General features: G+C 43.1%; 2 protein-coding genes across 5 annotated transcripts in view; one reads left to right on the top strand and one right to left on the bottom strand.

Annotated features, from left to right (window-relative positions):
- LOC139545579 (nuclear receptor subfamily 5 group A member 2-like) overlaps positions 1–2,640 on the top strand; it is a 30,137-nt gene extending 27,497 nt beyond the window's left edge. For both annotated transcript variants that reach the window (XM_071353517.1, XM_071353518.1), the window contains one exon: positions 1–2,640. In XM_071353517.1, the coding sequence (XP_071209618.1) occupies positions 1–254 (254 nt within the window). In that variant the 3' untranslated portion in view covers positions 255–2,640.
- The window catches only part of LOC139545577 (adhesion G protein-coupled receptor D2-like), a 25,710-nt gene continuing 9,077 nt past the window's right edge, over positions 2,573–19,205 (bottom strand). For 2 of the 3 annotated variants that reach the window (XM_071353515.1, XM_071353514.1), the window contains exons 11-26: positions 18,365–18,473; positions 18,005–18,110; positions 17,783–17,838; positions 17,293–17,419; positions 15,856–15,959; positions 15,514–15,616; positions 15,057–15,210; positions 14,461–14,594; positions 14,168–14,283; positions 8,486–8,606; positions 7,661–7,702; positions 7,465–7,518; positions 7,168–7,315; positions 6,459–6,520; positions 6,302–6,332; positions 2,573–4,449 (exon numbers count right to left, since the gene is read on the bottom strand). In XM_071353515.1, the coding sequence (XP_071209616.1) occupies positions 4,442–4,449; positions 6,302–6,332; positions 6,459–6,520; positions 7,168–7,315; positions 7,465–7,518; positions 7,661–7,702; positions 8,486–8,606; positions 14,168–14,283; positions 14,461–14,594; positions 15,057–15,210; positions 15,514–15,616; positions 15,856–15,959; positions 17,293–17,419; positions 17,783–17,838; positions 18,005–18,110; positions 18,365–18,473 (1,475 nt within the window). In that variant the 3' untranslated portion in view covers positions 2,573–4,441. The remainder of the gene's footprint in view (positions 4,450–6,301; positions 6,333–6,458; positions 6,521–7,167; positions 7,316–7,464; positions 7,519–7,660; positions 7,703–8,485; positions 8,607–14,167; positions 14,284–14,460; positions 14,595–15,056; positions 15,211–15,513; positions 15,617–15,855; positions 15,960–17,292; positions 17,420–17,782; positions 17,839–18,004; positions 18,111–18,364; positions 18,474–19,205) is intronic. The other variant, XM_071353516.1, reaches the window with a different exon arrangement.

Below are 19,205 nucleotides of genomic sequence, written 5' to 3' on the forward strand. Positions count from 1 at the left end.
ATGTAAAGCTGTTGGAGAATCAAGTGTTTGTGGAGAGTGTTCAGGAGCAGGTGAATGAGGCTCTGCTGGAATACACTCTGTGCACCTACCCCCTGTACCTGGACAAGTTCAGCCAGCTGGTGATGCGTCTGCCGGAGCTGCGAGCCCTCAGCACCCAGGCAGAGGACTACCTGTGCTACAAACACCTGAGTGGGGAGGTGCCCTGCAACAACCTGCTCATCGAGATGCTGCATGCCAAGAGGGCCTGTGTATGAGCACCATGCTACCATCACTATACACCAACAGACTGTCTGTGGGACTGACGCTGTGGAAGCCCGACAGGGTTTACGATTACAGCCCAGAGAGAATGATGTGTGTGTTTCTGTGTGCGCGTGTGTGTGTGCATGCTTGCGTGCGTGAGCAGCCCCTCTGTCCCAGGTGTGTGTAAACAGAATTTGGACTTGTGTTTTTGGCAGTTCTTTAAATGTACATAGATAACATTTACAAAGGAAGCTTTGTTATGATACTGTGCGTAAATGTAACTTTTACCTTTTGTTGAATTCAGTAGAGTGAAATGTTATATCAGAGCTAGTGAAGATATTTCAGATTCTTCAGATGAAAGAGGCACTATAACACACGTAATTCAGACTTGTCCTAGCCTTTCAAATATAGTGTAAACACTACATTTATTTGAGCACTTGTTCCTTTGTAAATTGTCACCAACTTTACCACAAAAATTGTTGTGTGAAAAATAAGTTATGTTCAATATATTTTTTTCTTTCTATTAGATATTGATATTCTAATATATTATCTACACGTGTTTACAAGAATCATATAAGCACACTCATATTCAGTTTAAGCCTTTGCTCCCGCGGAAATTGAATTAGCATAATACAAAAATCGACATAAATACCTGTCAGTTTAAGCCAGAGATATATTTTTGTTGTTTCATTGGATGCGTCTCAATCCACCACATCCCCCGATGTCGAACTGCTGCATCTGCGGTGAAAGGTGACAGAGCTAGAGCGGTGTTTGTCAGACCATGAGACATCCCGAAAATCAGTCTTCTCACAACATCACCTCTATGGAAAGATGAGACTATCACAAACACAAACATGTCGGTCTGCTCTAGGACACCCACAGGCCTCACAAGACATGTCTGAAGGTCCCCCGGTACCAGTTGAAAAAATGTATGGAAGTACAGTATATATGGAGACTATTTAGTGGCAAAAATAAAGGGTTAAATACATGTAAAAAAATATCTAATAATAATTCCTGATCTTTCTTATATCTCTCAGATGTAGGACAGACACTTCAGAACAAACGTTTTTTTTTTTTGTGGGAGACTATCTGTTGTTCCATGTAGTAAATCTGTTATTCAATGCTTTTAAGGCCAAAAATAGCAGTAAGGCCAATTTTTTTTTACATACAGTATTTTTGGGGTGGATACTTCAAGGGGTCTTAAACTTCAAAATCAAATAGCGAAATTATCCTTGGTATGACCTTTTTAAAACAATTCCATATAGCTTAGTAGAACCTCCCGGGTGGTTAATGACAGTCTGTTACTCCAATGAGATATTTGCTTAAAGTGATAGAAAGAGAGAGAGAAACAGTGGAGATGGAAAATGTGGCACTGATGTGTGGGACCGAATGAAAGGAAGCCATCTTTGTCTGCAGCCATTTCTTATTAACAGATGACTGGAGGAGGGCCCCAGAAAGAGAAGCCCACATGTGAGGACAGAAAAATGAACAACAAAGAAAGCAATCTCTTATTAAGTAGACATGTTAAACATGAAGCTTTACGGTGTAAATCCTCCTGCCTCTTACCAAATAGCTGTCCACCCTGGCAACAGAGCCAGGTCAAGGATAGAGGGTCGTGCACTGTGGATGTTCTCCAGTCCTTTTGTAGTCACAGAATGAATGAAAACATGCATTTGGCGATGTATGCAATGTTTGCTTTCCAAGGTAAACGTGAAGGAGATATAGGGAAATCCAATTGTACTGAAGTGTAAAGAGAATACAGACCAATCGTACTTGAGAAATGGCAGATGAAGTGCACAACAACAAGTATCAGAATTGCAAGGAATGAGGAACAGCATCAACAAAAACAACATGTAACACGCACATATCTGTCATTGCAGCACATAGTGAAGCAACATGCTTGAATTGGTCCCTCATACAGACATGGCAGGGTTGGCTCTTTTAACTTCTTCTAGACAATCATAACACTTGCCTTAAGATAACCCTGGCCTGTCTGTCTGTGAATATATGGACCATGGTTTAGTAACTGGTATGAATGTCATCTGTACCTCTCCGCTGTAGTACATTTCAATTGGGAAACATGAGAAGATTAACACAGTGAGCTATACCAAGCTCAGGTGTTTCAACAAACAGATGTCTCTGTTTGTAATTGGTTCTCTTGATGTTGCTTTTGCTTCTATTGTGTTTTACCTTATTCTGTGAGGTCCCTGTCTTAGTTGTTTTTGGTGATGAGATCTGTTTATAGTCCTCATTCTCAAACTGTCTGTGCTGGTCCACTTTGTTTCCTCTCTCAGCAATTTGAATGCTTTTCAAACAGAAACAATCAAAACAGTTTATTTTCTTGAAATATATTTTATTGTAATAGCATCAAACCAATAAATGCAATTAAGTAAAGCTCTACTTATGTGTTGTCCATTTCTATTGAACTATCCCGCAATTTATCAATGACATTGGGGTCATATATACCTAATACATTCTTTTAAAATACTTGGGAGGCTATCCAGGATAGTGGCAGCAATTTATGAGTCATGACAATGTAATTCCTAGTCACGTGAAAGTCTGTGGTTTTTGGCTGATAAGCCAGTGCTACTTCACAAATACATGTGTAAATGTACATTTCAGCCAATGACTACAAAGGGCACAAAGATTGGAGGCCATTAACAGTAATTAAACAATACTTTTGAGGAACAAAGTATAAGGGCTTTGGAAAACCTATCGTTTTCATACAAATCTTACAATGTATTGTCACGAAACAGATGAACTAGCATGCTAATACTGTTGCACTCGCTAAGTATAGGGGTCTTAGGTCTAGTCAACTGGTCTCTAACCTAATTTAAGATGTGTATATATGTGAGAAATCAGTGTATGAGGACAGTGTTGTATGTACATGTACCCAGGAGACAGCAACCTTAGATCCAGGGCCAGCTCCCTCTGATTGTTCAAAGGGGTGATGAAAATAAATATATACAAAAAGGAAAAAACATGACCAACATTTTTTTCTAAACAAAGCCAAGGGTGCACATGGCTACCAAGACAAACCAGCAGCCTCACGGCTCTGCAAGCTGGCTCACTCTTGTTTCCAATCAGCACTTAACAAGGATCCACAAGACTTCCTGGCTGAGCACTTGAGCCAGGGAGCTGCTGCCTCCTGGGCATGAGGTGTGGAAGTGATTGGTAGTGTGCTTGTCTGTCCTAACACTAACCCCCCCATATCATAACAGTATAAAATTACATCAAACGAGAAAGTACAGTATATTTGCCCCCATTCTTGTATTGGGATAAAACCACTCTCCCTGTGGGATTTAAATCGTGTCATGCAACCATTTGAGCTGTAATGAATAATGTGTCTCGGTTCAGAGCGCACCTTCCTGTAGTGGAGATAGGGAGAGGCCAGGATTTCTGCTGCTTGTTGTAAGGTAGGGGAGGCCAGGGGAGGCCAGGGGAGGGAGGAAAGACTTGGGGAGACAGCCAAGCTGCAGCTAGCACAGCCTCAAATACACATAGTGGTTGTCTGGTGATACAGTAGGTGGACAACAGGTGATAGGCTTCATAAAGTCTCTTTATAAGCTGCCCAGTCAGTCCACAGTAAGTCAGCAGCCTATCTCTACTATCTAATACTGTTGATCTATGAGATGATCTGTCATCCTACTATCCACGTTCTCACACTGACAACACAATCTTGTTGTCTGGTCATATGATTTCTTACAGTAGTAAAACCCTTTAATCCTAGATTCAAAGGTTTATATCCAGTTTACAGTAATACCTACTGTCTAGTTATGTCTGTAAAAACAAAAAGTACACACACACACACACACACACACAAATATTATTGTAAAAAAGCCTGAAGGTGTGATCAGCCACTCTCCAACAGAAAATTAAACTGAAATCTACGACAAACGTTGTGTTGCCTCTGTAAAACAGCCATTTCATAAACAGCAGATGATTCCTGACCCTGGGGCACTGTGGAGGAGGAACTGTCCTCCTAAAATACGCTTCCTGCCTTTTTGTGCGTGCTTGCGAGTACATATTTGAGTCTTTAATTCTGTGTGTGTGCGTGTGTGTGTCTATTTACACTATCTACTACTATTTGTGTATGAGAGAGGATGCATCTATTGTGTGTATCTGTTTGTGATATTCACTGTGCAATTCTTCTTTCTTCCCACCAGTTTATATGATACATGTGCCTTGGTGTCCAGTTCCATCAGCAGCCTGTAGTAACAGAAAAGTAACAAAACATGTATTATTCTATCATCATATTATTTATGTCTAATATAATACATGTTCCTTTCTTTGCAAAAAGGAAACTGCACAGAACATCTATAAATGGTTGAATCCTTACAGACTAGACCTCACAAAACCTTCAGTATTGTCCCAACACAGAACTTCTTGGGTGGATTGAATGTGTCTGTCTGTGTGCGTGTGCCTGTGCGAGTGTGTGTTTGTGTTTGTGTTTGTGTGCGTGCGAAACAGTCCCTCTGTGGGAGCAGGTGTTTGAGTGGATGATCGGCGGTAGTCGGATTGTCTAACTAATGAGGAGAATGAGGTTTCCTAATGTTCTGACAAACAAAGGGAACAGAGCAAAAAACATTCAACCTTTCTGATGATTAGACACATGGTGAAGTGACCTGGCCCACTTCAACGAGCCAAAGAGTGCTGCCCATATGTTTACATTACTCACACCTGATGCTATTACACGTAGTGAAAGTAATAGTCCAGTCAAAAATACTTTCAATCTGAAGAAAAGATACGACAGAATTGTCAACAATGTGGCCTGGTTCCTTACTCTATGTGTGTCAGCCACGTTATCTTTAATAAACCAAGATAAATAACCCTAGAGTCAATTGACGCACCGGTGAGTCAATCTAGGTAACATTCCTATCTGATTTTTGTTGCATTGGCTGCGTCTCAATCCACCGCATCCGCCAATGTCGTACTTCTGCATTTGCAGTGAACGGTGGCAGAGCTAGAGCGGTGTTTCTCATCTGGTTACCGGTACTGGTTTTAAAAAATGAATGGAAGTATGACAATTGTTTTGTGACTACCCCAAATAAAGGGTTAAATATGAGTAAAAAACAAACTACACATATTTGCTGACCTTTCTTATATTTCCGAGATATAGGACAAACACATCAAAACCTTGTTTGTTATGATACATATTTTTTCCATTTATGAGTGTGTTATTCAATGTGTTTCTCTGGGCTATAGTATTAAAGGCCAAATTCAATATTTTATCAAATAATTTTTTATATATATTTTTTTAATACCCAAAGGGGTCCTAAAATTCTAAATCAAATAGCTAAATGATCCATAGTATAACCATCTTAAAACAATTCCATATGTCAGCTTAGAACCCCCTCCTCCCCCCTCCCCCCAACAGTTTACATGCTGACCAGACCGCGCATGTTGATTTTGTCCACCTAAACCAGACACGATCAGGACACGCAAGTTGAAATGTCAAAACTAACTCTGAACCAACTATATTATTTTGGGGACAGGTTGAAATGCATTAAACATTTATGGCAATTTAGCTAGCTAGCTTGCTGTTGCTTGTTAATTTGTCCTGGGTTATAAACTTTGGGTTGTTATTTTACCTGAAATGTACAAGGTCCTCTACTCCAACAATTAATCCACAGATAAAAGGGTCAACTGATTTTGTTTCTAGTAATCTCTCCTCCTTCAGGCTTCTTCTTCTTTGGACTTTATATAGTGGTTGGCAACCAACTTTAAGGTGCATTACCACCACCAACTGGACTGGAGTGTAGACCTCAGTTCATCTTTCAATCACCAACGTGGGTTTATGCTCCTAAAAACCAATGATGAGATGGGAGAGGCGGGACTTGCAGCGGATCAAGCGTCACAAATAGAACCAAGTTCTATTTTAACGCCTGGCTACGCAGACGCTCGTTGACGCACGCGGGCAGTGTGGGTGAAATGACTGAATAACATGTACTGTATGTGTACATTTATTTTGCAAAGCACGCGACGCGAGCGGAGTAGTCAGCATGTTAGATTTTTAACAATTCTTAAGTCAGATTCACTGTCAAGGAAATTGTGAAATTACCTGAAGGCTTGAAAGCAGTCAGTTGAACCACCTGGTAAAGTAAAACAGACGTGTTGGAGATGGAGCAGAATTCTCAAATACACAATGAACCATTTAGGAGTGATCATAGGCCTAATAAGTGGATATGGTCTCTTTAGATGCATAATACCAAACATACCTGGTTTCCTGATGCTGGTTTCAAGGAGAAGCTCACAAAACTACTTTCTTTTCCATAACTCTCTGAAAGACAAAAAGGCAAAATCCCACCAGTTATTCTCCTGGTATTAATGGAATTCATGTCAGGTGGTGTAGAACACCTGAGTGTAATATCCAGACTGCATGACTCTACTAACCGCCTTGCACCACAACCCACCACTACCCAATCCTAACCCACCACAACCCACCACTACCCAATCCTAACCCACCACAACCCACCACTACCCAATCCTAACCCACCACAACCCACTACTACCCAATCCTAACCCAACCCACCACTACCCAATCCCAACCGAACCCAGCCCACCACTACCCAATCCTAACACACCACAACCCACCACTACCCAATCCTAACCCACCACAACCCACCACACCACACCACAACCCAATCCTAACCCAACCCACCACTACCCAATCCTAACCCAACCCAACCTGCTACTACCCAATCCTAACCCAACCCAACCCAGCACTATCCAATCCTAAACCAACCCACCCCTACCCAATCCTAACCCAACCCATCACTACCCAATCCTAACCCAACCCACCACTACCCAATCCTAACCCAACCCACCACTACCTACCCAAACCCATCTAACCTGACCCAACCCACCACAGCCCATGCCTCCCTCCAGCCCCAGGCACACCCACCCACCCTATTCTGCCTCTCCTACCGTTCTTGATGACCAGTGAGGTAGAGGTGGTGCTGCCGGGGCCTGAGGTCTCGCTGGTCTCTGGGCTGGAGGGACGGGGCAGACTGTGGGTCCACGACTGGGCCGGACCCCTCTGGGACGGCAGGAAGCTGATTGGCTGGGAACAGTTCTACAACCAATAAAAATGTGTGGAACTGTTTCGATGAAGCTGTCTGATTGTGTATTCAAAGCATGTGCATACTGAATTAGCATAGTGTTTTTCTCCAGTTGGAACATGAAAATGCTAGTAAGGATGTCGCTGTATGCTTTTTGGCTCACCGTGAAAGACAAGGCCTTCCTCTTCTCTTTGATCCTCTTTATGGCATTCCTCACCTTTAAGAAAAGCAGACAATACCCTCAATAGCTTGTACACCCACTGACATATTTGGCAGCGTCAAGTGGTTGGCATGCCACAGATGGACAACTACATTCGGAGAGAAAGAAGCCTCGCTGAAAGAGTTCTTTGAAAACCTACCTCACTATTGTAAACCGCATACACCAAGAATATGTACAGGCCCTGCAGAAAGGGAAGGACAGACAATAAGATATTACCCATGGCTGTAGACTACCTACAATATGTGCTTTATCCTGGCTTTAGTGAGTTAGACAACTTGTTGATGAGGCTGTGTAGATAGAAGTTCCTGATTGTACGATGATGACCAACTTTTTCCTGCTTGGTGAGAACAGTGGGTTGTTTCTATAAGTTTATTTCTGCTCTGAGGAAGACTGAGGTTTATCTCCTCTCCCCTCTCTTCTGGATGAAACCTCAGTAAATCTAAATTAACTAGCAGCTCTTTGAGGGGTACTCCGGGGCCAGTGGCCAGCTCATTCACATGAATTAACAACCATGCTTGAAGTTCCTGAGAGAAAGAGAAAGAGAGAAAGCCAGGAACACAGAGAGGGAGAGAGAGATAGCGAAAGAGAGAGAGAGGCAGAGAGAGAGAGAGGAATAGAGGGGAAGTCCAGAGTACCTCCAGCTGATTTACAGGGCTTATCAAGGGGTATGATGGGAAGGGAGGTGGAGGTAAATCTGGTGATGGGTCAGCCTGGAGAACCCCGGAGCCCTGCCCTGTCCTTCAAAGGCCCACTCTGAGCCACCCTCTCCCCCACACAAACGCATACGCGCACTCACTCACTCACACACGCACGCCACACCACACCCACCACTCCACTGGACCTGCTGCAGCCCAACTCCGCTTATCTACATCAAGCCCACCTCCCTCCTCTCTGTGTCTCTCTCACTCTCAGTTTCTCTTGAAACCATTACATACAATGATCTTTCTATGGGTGCTTTGCTCACCTGAAAAGCATTGAGAGCAATGAAGACATACGCCACCACCATGGAGAGGTGCACCAGGACTCCACACAGCCAGGTCAGGCCCAGCACTGGCAGTAGAATAAGGACTGGTCGTGTCACAGCCCTACAGAAGTCAGACTGTCAGTATAGTGAAAACACCCACACTCACGCACCAACCCATATGAACACACACACTGACGTACGCAAACCTGCACCCTTATATTAAGTGAAAATCCTGCATAACTGCACACAATGAAATGGTTTGGAAAACCACAGCTATACTTGATTTGATTCGATTCAATTTAAATTCAGTATACATTTTTCAAAATGTCACATTATAATGTTAATATTATGTACATGAGTGTATAAAACATTAGGAACACCTGCTCTTTCCATGACATAGACTGACCAGGTGACTCCAAGAGAAAACTATGATCCCTTATTGATGTCACTTGTTAAATTCACTTCAATCAGTGTAGATGAAGGGGAGGAGACAGATGAAAGAAGGATTTTGAAGCCTTGCGACAATTGAGTCATGGATTGTGTTGTGTGCCATTCAGAGGGTGAATCGGCAAGGCAAAAGATTTAAGTGCCTTTGAACGGGGTATGGTAGTAGGTGCCAATCGCACCGGTTTGAGTGTGTCAAGATCTGCAATGCTGCTGGGTTTTTCACACTCAACAGTTTCCCGTGTGTATCAAGAATGGTCCACCACTCAAAGGACATCCTGCCCATTTGGCACAGCTGTGGGAAGCATTGGAGTCAACATGGGCCAGCATCCCTGTAGAACTCTTTCAACACCTTGTAGAGTCCATGCCCCGGCGACTTGAGGCTGTTCTGAGGGCAAAAGGGGGTGCAACTCAATATGAGGAGGGTGTTCCTAATATTTTGTCCACTCACTGTATATGCTCTGATTTGGAAGTTAGGACTTTAAATGTTTTTTCCCTTCTATAAATTCCTCTCAAGCAGTGTAAGAGACATTTTGTCCTGCTTAAAGGACAGGTATTATTTTTTTTTTTACCAAATATGTATTTTGGAAGTAAAGGGCATGTTATAGAGTCCAGATAAATGTTTTGGGTATTTAAAAAAAAATGTATTTGGCTGTTTTTGGAGCCTTTGATCATGTTTTCTCTGTGCCCCTGCAACTGCAGAACGAGCATGAGAAAGTCTATTGCTGGTGTCTGGAAAACGTCGCGAAAACGATGCGTGCACTTCAATGGGGCAAAAGGCTGTGTGCTATTGGGATTTTGCATGGCCAGATAGCTCGCAAAAATGACAAGAATCTTCCATGTGGAGAATCGTAGGTGGCTCATTTCAGGTAGATTTATCTTGTTCTTGACACCATGTAATACTTTGAGGTGTTTTGACTGATGTTACGTCTATGCTAATATGGCTCAAATTCACTAGCTAGCTAACCAACAACTGTAACAATGTATTTGAGAGACAACAAGTGCTCATTGTGCAAATATTTGTATGTTTTGTCAGAGACAAAATATAGTTTACATGTTGTCAACAATCTAATAGTTACTAAACAACCAACCTGTCTATAACATACCATTTGCACCCAAAATACAGATTTGGTTAAAAAAAAGTGAACCTGTCCTTTAATATCAAAAGAAATGCAACAAAATGTATAATACACAGAGGACCTTCGATGGCATTGGAGCACAAACATTCCCATCATGTATTCATCCTCACATAGCCAGAAAGGTTCACAGGGCACTGCAGCCGTGCTCTTCCTTCTTTACAATCATCCCTTTAATCTGTTATATGCTTATACGGGAAATAACTTTAATGTTGCCTTGTGAGGTTGTTTGTTCAAACTGCAATTGCTGTCGTCTTGCTGCACAGGTGCCAGGAGATCGAGTTCACACTGAACTGTGTCTACAAGGTCAAAGTGAGCAGTTCCTCTTCTTTTCTTTTCAATTTAGTCTTCCTTCTAATGTTGTGACATCATCACATTCTTACAGGGAACAGATAGACTGCAGAGGGGGCAGAGATGACTTGCTTACTCCTTCACTCTCTTTACAAGCAAAATGAACAGGTGATGAATGAAACAAAAAATAGCATTTCATGAATCTATTATGAAATACGCTCTTGGCGTTCATAGATCAGCAGGGTGTACAATATACATGTATTTATCTTGTCTCTGCAGGTAGCCAGGACTGAACCCTTGGCCCTGGTCCTTGTTTAGAGTCCACATTAAGCAGACAATGAGCTCAGTGAAAAGCATACAGACCAACAAACACCCACACAGACTCTCTCTCTCTCTCTCTAGGACCAGGTGGTAGGCTGATAAGACCCATACAACTCCCACTACTTCAAACTCAAACTACCTCATTCTCACACAGTCACCGTTTCTCTGCTCAGTTTGTCGGTGTGGATCTGTCACTTGTGGATTTGAAAACCTCCTATTCCATTGCGCTTCAAAGGAAACTTATTCTGACTCACCCCTCAAGACACATTTAGTGTTTACTGGAGTTGTCTCATTGTATCTCACACATATAAAGCATACCGTGAAAAGCCACCAAGGGTTGGATGTTGGGGTCGAGTCAGGCTCGAAATACAATGTATGATTCCTACGTTTTCATGACACGTGTGTTTGTGAGTGAGAGAGCAGGAGAGTCAGGGAAAGAGAGGACAAGTGAGTGAAAGAGATGATAAGATAGAGTATGGGAGAGTGGATGAGTGTCAATGAGAGAGTGGATGAGAGCGAGAGAGAACAGAGAGAGAGAGGGAAAGAGATACACTACATGGCCAAAAGTATGTGGACACACCTTCAAGTTAGTGAATTAGGCTATTTCAGCCACACCCGTTGCTGACAGGTGTAGACAATATAGCACACAGCCATGCAATCTCCATAGACAAACATTGGCAGTAGAATGGCCCCTACTGAAGAGCTCAGTGATTTTTAACGTGGCACCATTATAGGATGCTACCTTTCCAACAAGTCAGTTCGTCAAATATCTGCCCTGCTAGACAACTGTAAGTGCTGTTATTGTGAAGTGGAAACGTCTAGGAGCAACAACGGCTCAGCCGCGAAGTGGTAGGCCACACAAGCTCACAGAACGGGGCCGCCAAGTGCTAAAGCGTGTAGAGTGTAAAAATCGTCTGTCCTCGGTTGCAACACTCACTACTGAGTTCCAAACTGCCTTTGGAAGCAACGTCAGCACAAGAACTGTTCATCGGGAGCTTCATGAAATGGTTTCCATGGCTGAGCAGCCGCACACAAGCCTAAGATTACCATGCGTAATGCCAAGCGTCGGCTGGAGTGGTGTAAGGCTCGCCGCCATTGGACTCTGGAGCAGTGTTCTCTGGAGTGATGAATCACTCTTCTCCATCTGGCAGTCTGAAGGACAAATCTAGGTTTGGCGGATGTCAGGAGAATGCTACCTGCCCCAATGCATAGTGCCAACTGTAAAGTTTGTTGGAGGAGGAATAATGGTCTGGGGCTTTTTTTATGTTTCGGGCTAGGACCCTTAGTCCTAGTGAAAGGAAATCTTAACTCTACAGCATACAGTGACATTCTAGACAATTCTGTGCTTCCAACTTTGTGGTAACAGTTTGGGGAAGGCCTTTTCCTATTTCAGCATGACAATGCCCCCGTGCACAAAGCGAGGTCCATACAGAAATGGTTTGTCGAGATCGGTGTGGATGAACTTGACTGGCATGCACAGAGCCCTGACCTCAACCCCATCGAACACCTTTGGGATGAATTGGAACGCCAACTGCGAGCCAGGCCTAATCGCCAAACATCAGTGCCTGACCTCACTAGTGCTCTTGTGGCTGAATGGAAGCAAGTGTCCACAGCAATGTCTAGTGGAAAGCCTTCCCAGAAAAGTGGAGGCTGTTACAGCAGCAAAGGCAGGACCAACTCCATATTAATGCCCATGATTAGGTATCCACATACTTTTGGCCATGTAGTGTAGTGTACAGTATATACATATATATAGTTGAAGTCGGAAGTTTACATACACTTAGGTTGGAGTCATTAAAACTCGCTTTTTAACCACTCCACAAAGTTCTTGTTAACAAACTATACTTTTGCAAGTCGGTTAGGACATCTACTTTGTGCATGACATAAGTAACTTTTCCAACAATTGTTTACAGACAGATTATTTCACTTATCATTCACTGTATCACAATTCCAGTGGGTCAGAAGTTTACATACACTAAGTTGACTGTGCCTTTAAACAGCGTGGAAAATTTCAGAAAATTATGTCATGGCTTTAGAAGCTTCTGATAGGCTAATTGACATAATTTGAGTCAATTGGAGGTGTACCTGTGGATGTATTTCAAGGCCTACCTTCAAACTCAGTGCCTCTTAGCTTGAGATCATGGGAAAATCAAAAGAAATCAGCCAAGACCTCAGAAATAAATTGTAGATTTCCACAAATCTGGTTCATCCTTGGGAGCAATTTCCAAACGCCTGAAAGTGCCATGTTCATCTGTACAAACAATAGAACGCAAGTATAAACACCATGGGACCACCCAGCCGCCATTCCACTCAGGAAGGAGACGCGTTCTGTCTCCTAGAGATGAACGTACTTTGGTGCGAAAAGTGCAAATCAATCCCAGAACAACAGCTAAAGGACCTTGTGAAGATGCTGGAGGAAACAGGTACAAAAGTATCTATATCCACAGTAAAACGAGTCCTATATCGACATAACCTGAAAGGTCGCTCAGCAAGAAAGAAGCCACTGCTCCAAAACCGCCATAAGAAAGTCAGACTACGGTTTGCAACTGCACTTGGGGACTAAGATCGTACTTTTTGGAGAAATGCCCTCTGGTCTGAGGAAACAAAAATAGAACTATTTGGCCATAATGATCATCATTACGTTTGGAGCAAAAAGGGGGAGGCTTGCAAGCCGAAGAACACCATCCCAACCGTGAAGCACAGGGGTGGCAGCATCATGTTGTGGTGGTGCTTTGCTGCAGGAGTGACTTGTGCACTTCCCAAAATAGATGACATCACGAGGAAGGGAAATTATGTCGATATATTGAAGCAACATCTCAAGACATCAGTCAGGAAGTTAAAGCTTGGTGGCAAATGGATCTTCCAAATGGACAATGACCCCAAGCATACTTCCAAAGTTGTGGCAAAATGGCTTAAGGACAACAAAGTCAAGCTATTGGAGTGGCCATCACAAAGCCCTGACCTCAATCCTACAGAAAATGTGTGGGCAGAACTGAAAAAGCGTGTGCGAGCAAGGCCTACAAACCTGACTCAGTTACACCAGCTCTGTCAGGAGAAATGGGACAAAATTCACCCAACTTATTGTGAGAAGCTTGTGGAAGGCTACCCGAAGCGTTTGACCCAAGTTAAACAATTTAAAGGCAATGCTACCAAATACTAATTGAGTGGATGTAAACTTCTGACCCACTGGGAATGTGATGAAAGAAAAAAAAGCTGAAATAAATCATTCTCTCTACTATTATTCTGACATTTCACATTCTTAAAATAAAGTGGTGATCCTAACTGACCTAAGACAGGGAATTTTTACTAGGATTAAATGTCAGGAATTGTGAAAAACTGAGTTTAAATGTATTTGGCTAAGGTGTACGTAAACTTCCGACTTCAACTGTGTGTATATATATATATATATATATATATCTATATATATATATATGTATATATATCGAGGGAGAGCGAGAGAGAGAGAATGGGCTATAGTGTGGTGACTCACCAGGTCAGGTCGAAGGTGTGGAGTTTAGATGCTGAACTGGGAGTGTGCTTCTTTACGCGACGACGAGCGCTGGACACCGTCACCATGACAACACGGCACAGCACCACTGCATTGACCTAGGAGTACACAACGACACAGAACAACCGATGAACATGCCATATTGTTGCTCTATGACACATGTATGACACATTAGTAAACATCACATGCAAGCACACACACACACACAGAAACACACACACAGGCACGCACACACAGGCACGCACACAGTAAATAAGTGAAGTGAAGCTACATACGGCCAAGATTAAAAGAACAGGTCCCACAAAAGCCCAAATCATATCAGTCTCCACATTGAGCCAGCAGTGGCTGTCTGCTTTGTACTTGTCCAGGGATATCGTCAAGGTTACACCAACAATCACAACAGGCAGACCTGCAAAAATAACACAATATTTCTTGCTTTTAATTCAACAGGTCTCTTATATTCATACAACACATGCATGTCTTTAGTGAAGAGAGTTTACATTGCTGTGGTACAGGGCCAGGGTCTACAGAAGACACCAACTGTCCATTCCCCAGCCATTCTATTTAGTCTGAACAGGTGAACACCTCAGACAGCTGGCTGGTATATCTGGGCATCTTAGAAAACATCATCATGAGTGTGTTAAGCTTTTTGAATGCACACACTCTTCCAACGGGGTCAGTAGGAACACAACCTTTGGTCTAGATGAGTGGTGTTCCAGACAGCACCGTGTTCTTACCAAACAATACTTCTATGTACTATAGAATATAGGCCAAGGTCTTATGTGAGTGGATGAGTCCTGTGTGGAACGTATGGGAACATTGTACAGTATCATTTAATAATAAATAAATAAATATCTAAGCAGAGTGTTACCCCAGCCAATGCCGTAGTACATCTTCATCCTGCGGTCTTCGCTGATGTTGACAGACACCACCTTACTCCACAGCAGCAGCCCCTCCACCAGCATCCAGGAGAAGGAGGCCATGAAGAAGAGGTGCAGCAGGGCTGTCACCAGCAGACATGCACCCTAGTGGACAGGAGGGACATGGCATTGACATGGTTCCCATCGCCATAGATACCTGTCCCCCACTTACTCTTACATGGTGGCACGGGCTCAAAAACAATAGAAAGTAATGCACATATAGTACTATAATCCAGAAAAGAGAATGGAGTCCTATCATACATTCAACGACATAAGCAGGTAAAAGCCTACAGACTCCTGGATCACTGACAAAACTGAACCTGTGCCCTCTTCTAGTCCATAGTACCCATGACCATATACAGAGAGTGAGAGGTTTAAAGACAGACACAGCCATGTAAAGAGTCCCACCTCGTTAGCAGAGGCCCAGTCACTGCACATCAGTAGCAGCTCAGCTATCCCCAGAGCCACGATCAGGTTCTTGTGGACAGTGGTGCGGTCAGACTGAGGAACTCTGCCCCCACACCACACCAGGCCAGACAGGGGAGAGGGACACAGAGAGATGATCAAGGTCAGACCAACATACAGACAAACCGACTGTGAGTCAGTCATTATACAGTCATAGGAAACACAGCAGCAATTTGTCTGCTCAGCATGGTAAAGAGAAGTGACAGAGTGAATCATTGAAACAGAAAGATGTATTGTAGCCTCCACAAGCTAGTAGATTCTTCGCTGGAGCAGGGCACCACTCACCCCAAAGCGAAGAAGAGGATGAAGGTGAAGAGTAAGCCACACAGGGACACTCCACAGCCGATGAACGTCATGACCTGGAGGGCTCTCTCATTCTCTGGACTCCTCTGACACACAGACACACATGGGTAGGTATTTATCAGAGATTAGAAACTGGGTGGTTCGAGCCCTGAATACTGATTGGCTGACAGCCGTGGTATACCACGGGTATGACGTAACATTTTTTTTTTTTACTGCTCTGATTAAGTTGGTAACCAGCAGTGTGGGGAAAGTACTGCGTCGTGTGTAAGAACAGCCCTTAGCCGTGGTAAATTGGCCATATACCACACCCCCTCGGGCCTTATTGCTTAACTATAAAACATGTTGTTTGGATCCTGGATGCTGATTGGTTGATATGCGGGAGTTGTGGGACAACAAATCCCGAAAAATACCATAACGTGTTAATGTCATATCTCCACTGTCCACAAAACAGGCAGGAAATTCATAAACTATTTTTCCATGCTACTATTTGGTTTGCAACAGTTGGGGGTTGTATAAACCTACATGTCTGCCTCTACGACCTGTTCAACAATGTATCCTTTTACAAATGCAATCTCTCCCGTGCCAGGAAAGAAGAGGAACGCACTGGCTGTCACCAACCAGCACCAGGACCATGGACAGTTCTTCCACTCATGTGCCATCAACGGAAATGTCACTATTAACATCACCAACTAGCTTGGTTAGCTCAGCTAGTGGCCTATTGGATATTTATTAAATCATTATTTATTGAAGTTCTTCCCTCTCATCATCATTGAATCTCTGCTAGCTAGCTACATGCCAATAATTTGTTTAGCATAGCAACATTGAATGAATAGAATGATTAGAATTAACGACTGGGTCAAAACATGAGAAAATAACTAACGACCAGTCCGCTTGTGTAGCAACTTCACAATGCAAAAACGAATTTACTCTTTAAAAGAATGTTTTTTTCTAAATTTATTTTTTACCCCTTTTTCTCCCCAATTGGTAGCTACAGTCTCCCCTAAACCGGACAACGCTGGGCCAATTGTGCTCCGCCTCATGGGTCTCCCAGTCGCAGCCGGCTGCGACACAGCCCGGGATCGAACCCGTGTCTGTAGTGATGCCTCTAGCACTGCCTTAGACCACGGTGCCACTCGAGAGGCCTTTATTTGAAACATTTAATTAATAACCGTTTTATAAAAGTGCTAATGGCCTCGCACCCGGGAATTATCGTGTGACAACTGTAGAACGGTTTCCAAATCGATTGTAAAGTTTCTTCCCAAGAGGGCTGGTCGTTAGTTATTTTCCCATGTTTTGACTCACTCAGAACAGCCCTTGTCGGGAGTTGTCACATAATAATTCTCGGGTTCTCAGGCATGATTACTGAACTATACAGACTATAAGTGTCTGTTGACTATTCTCTATTGAATGGACCTTTACCTGGACTTCATAGACTTGCAGCAGCAGGGCAAAGTTGGTGGTGTGGTTGCAGAAGCAGACAGTGGAGTCGTAGTGTTTAGAGATGACCTCACAGCCTTTAGTAGACCACCACCCACCTGCCTCTGGCCTAGAGGGGGACAACAGTTTCATAACAATGTATGGTAACCATTACACTAATAAATCTGATTTCTATAGATGTAAGCAGGTTACTGTTTTTTGTCATGAATGTTGTTCTGGAGGCAGCTCTGCAGAGTGGTCACGAGCAGCCACAGCCACAAGTCATACAATCTGATTTTAACCCTAACCTTAACCACACTGCTAACCCTAATCTTAAATTAAATCCAAAAAGCACATTTATACAATAAAGCCAATTTTGACTTTGCAGCTGGCCCTCTAGAGGAAATCGCTTAGTTCTGCCTCCAGGACAAGACTCATCCCAATAAACGTCAACCTGCTGGACGTAATGAGAATTTGCTGTCATTATACTCACATCAGATCAAAGTCCCAGAATGCACAGACTGGGTCATACACGGTCCCTGCAGAATTCTAAAGCAATCGATGGAAAAGGACAATTTCACACTTATGGTAAAGGACAGGCTTATGAAGGAGAACAAGGGGGATATTCAGTATCATATTCTCTGTGGAAGAGGCAGAGGTATATAGTGCATAGAGGAGTATAGTCCATGTGAGTGTGAGACACTGAGGTCTTTACTTGAGCTCTGTGTTGGAGCTGGAAGCGCACAGCCATGCTGACAGGCTGTCCATCCCCCAGGACTGTAGTAGAGATGACAGAGGAGCCCAGGATGGTGCCCAGGTACCTGACACACATAGCACAGCACAGGCCATAAGGTGGCAGTCACACATAAGACTGGATATCAACACTGGATCATGCTCGGTAGAAACTATTGGGAAAAAAAGACTTAACGGAAAATGAAAATGAATGTTCTTAATGGACTGATTCAAATCTACAATCATTCATGAAAAAACGACTCGCCCTGTTTCAAATGACTCCTCCTTATTGCGTGCCTACTGAATGTGACCTTGGTCTGAAAAAGGCTCTCATCTTCCATACCTCTGGATGCCATCGGTGACGATGGGAATCATGGTGATGTTCTCCTCTGCGTTGAAAAGAGGCCGCAGGGAACTGTACCACGTGTTGACCACAGTCACCTTCTGGAAGCCTGCTCATACAACATCAACATCAACATCAATATCTCCACGAACCAAACTAAGTGTCTCTCTCTTCTAAGAACACTAGACAGCTTAGCAATGCAGCAGTAAGTGGAAACACAGATCAACGTTATGTCTCACAATAGCCAGTTAATATAGATTGTAATGAGTAGTTGACTAAAGTCAAGGCCTTGGGAGTGCAAATGGATGAATACATACTGTCTGTATTAGTACATATCCCACTGGGCATGAACTGGGTGAATCGATGTTGTTTCAACGTCATTTGTCAACTTATTGTGACGTGGAATCTTCGTAGAAAATACATGACATTTAAAAAAGTAATCATCGTAAACTGTTGTTTTGAGGGTGACATTTCAACCAAATTTCAACATAGACAAACCTTGTATAAAATATGTTGAATTTGTACCTTTCAATCGTTGTCAGATCTTCAACATTATATTTGCTATCAAAAAATAAAAGAATTGTCTGGGCAGCACCTCCTACTGGAGAATTGATCTATCTACCGATCCAGGGTTTAAACCAAGCCACCCCTACCTTGTCACAACACAAGTGACTGGCTCAAACGCATTAAGAAGGAAAGACATTCCACAAATTAACTTTTAGCAAGGCACACCTTTTAATTGAAATGCATTCCAGGTGACTACCTCATGAAGCTGGTTGAGAGAATGCCAAGAGTGTGCAAAGCTGTGATCAAGGCAAAGGGTGGCTACTTTGAAGAATCT

The sequence above is a fragment of the Salvelinus alpinus genome, chromosome 19 (assembly GCF_045679555.1).
Source record: "Salvelinus alpinus chromosome 19, SLU_Salpinus.1, whole genome shotgun sequence".
Taxonomy (NCBI): Eukaryota; Metazoa; Chordata; class Actinopteri; order Salmoniformes; family Salmonidae; genus Salvelinus; species Salvelinus alpinus.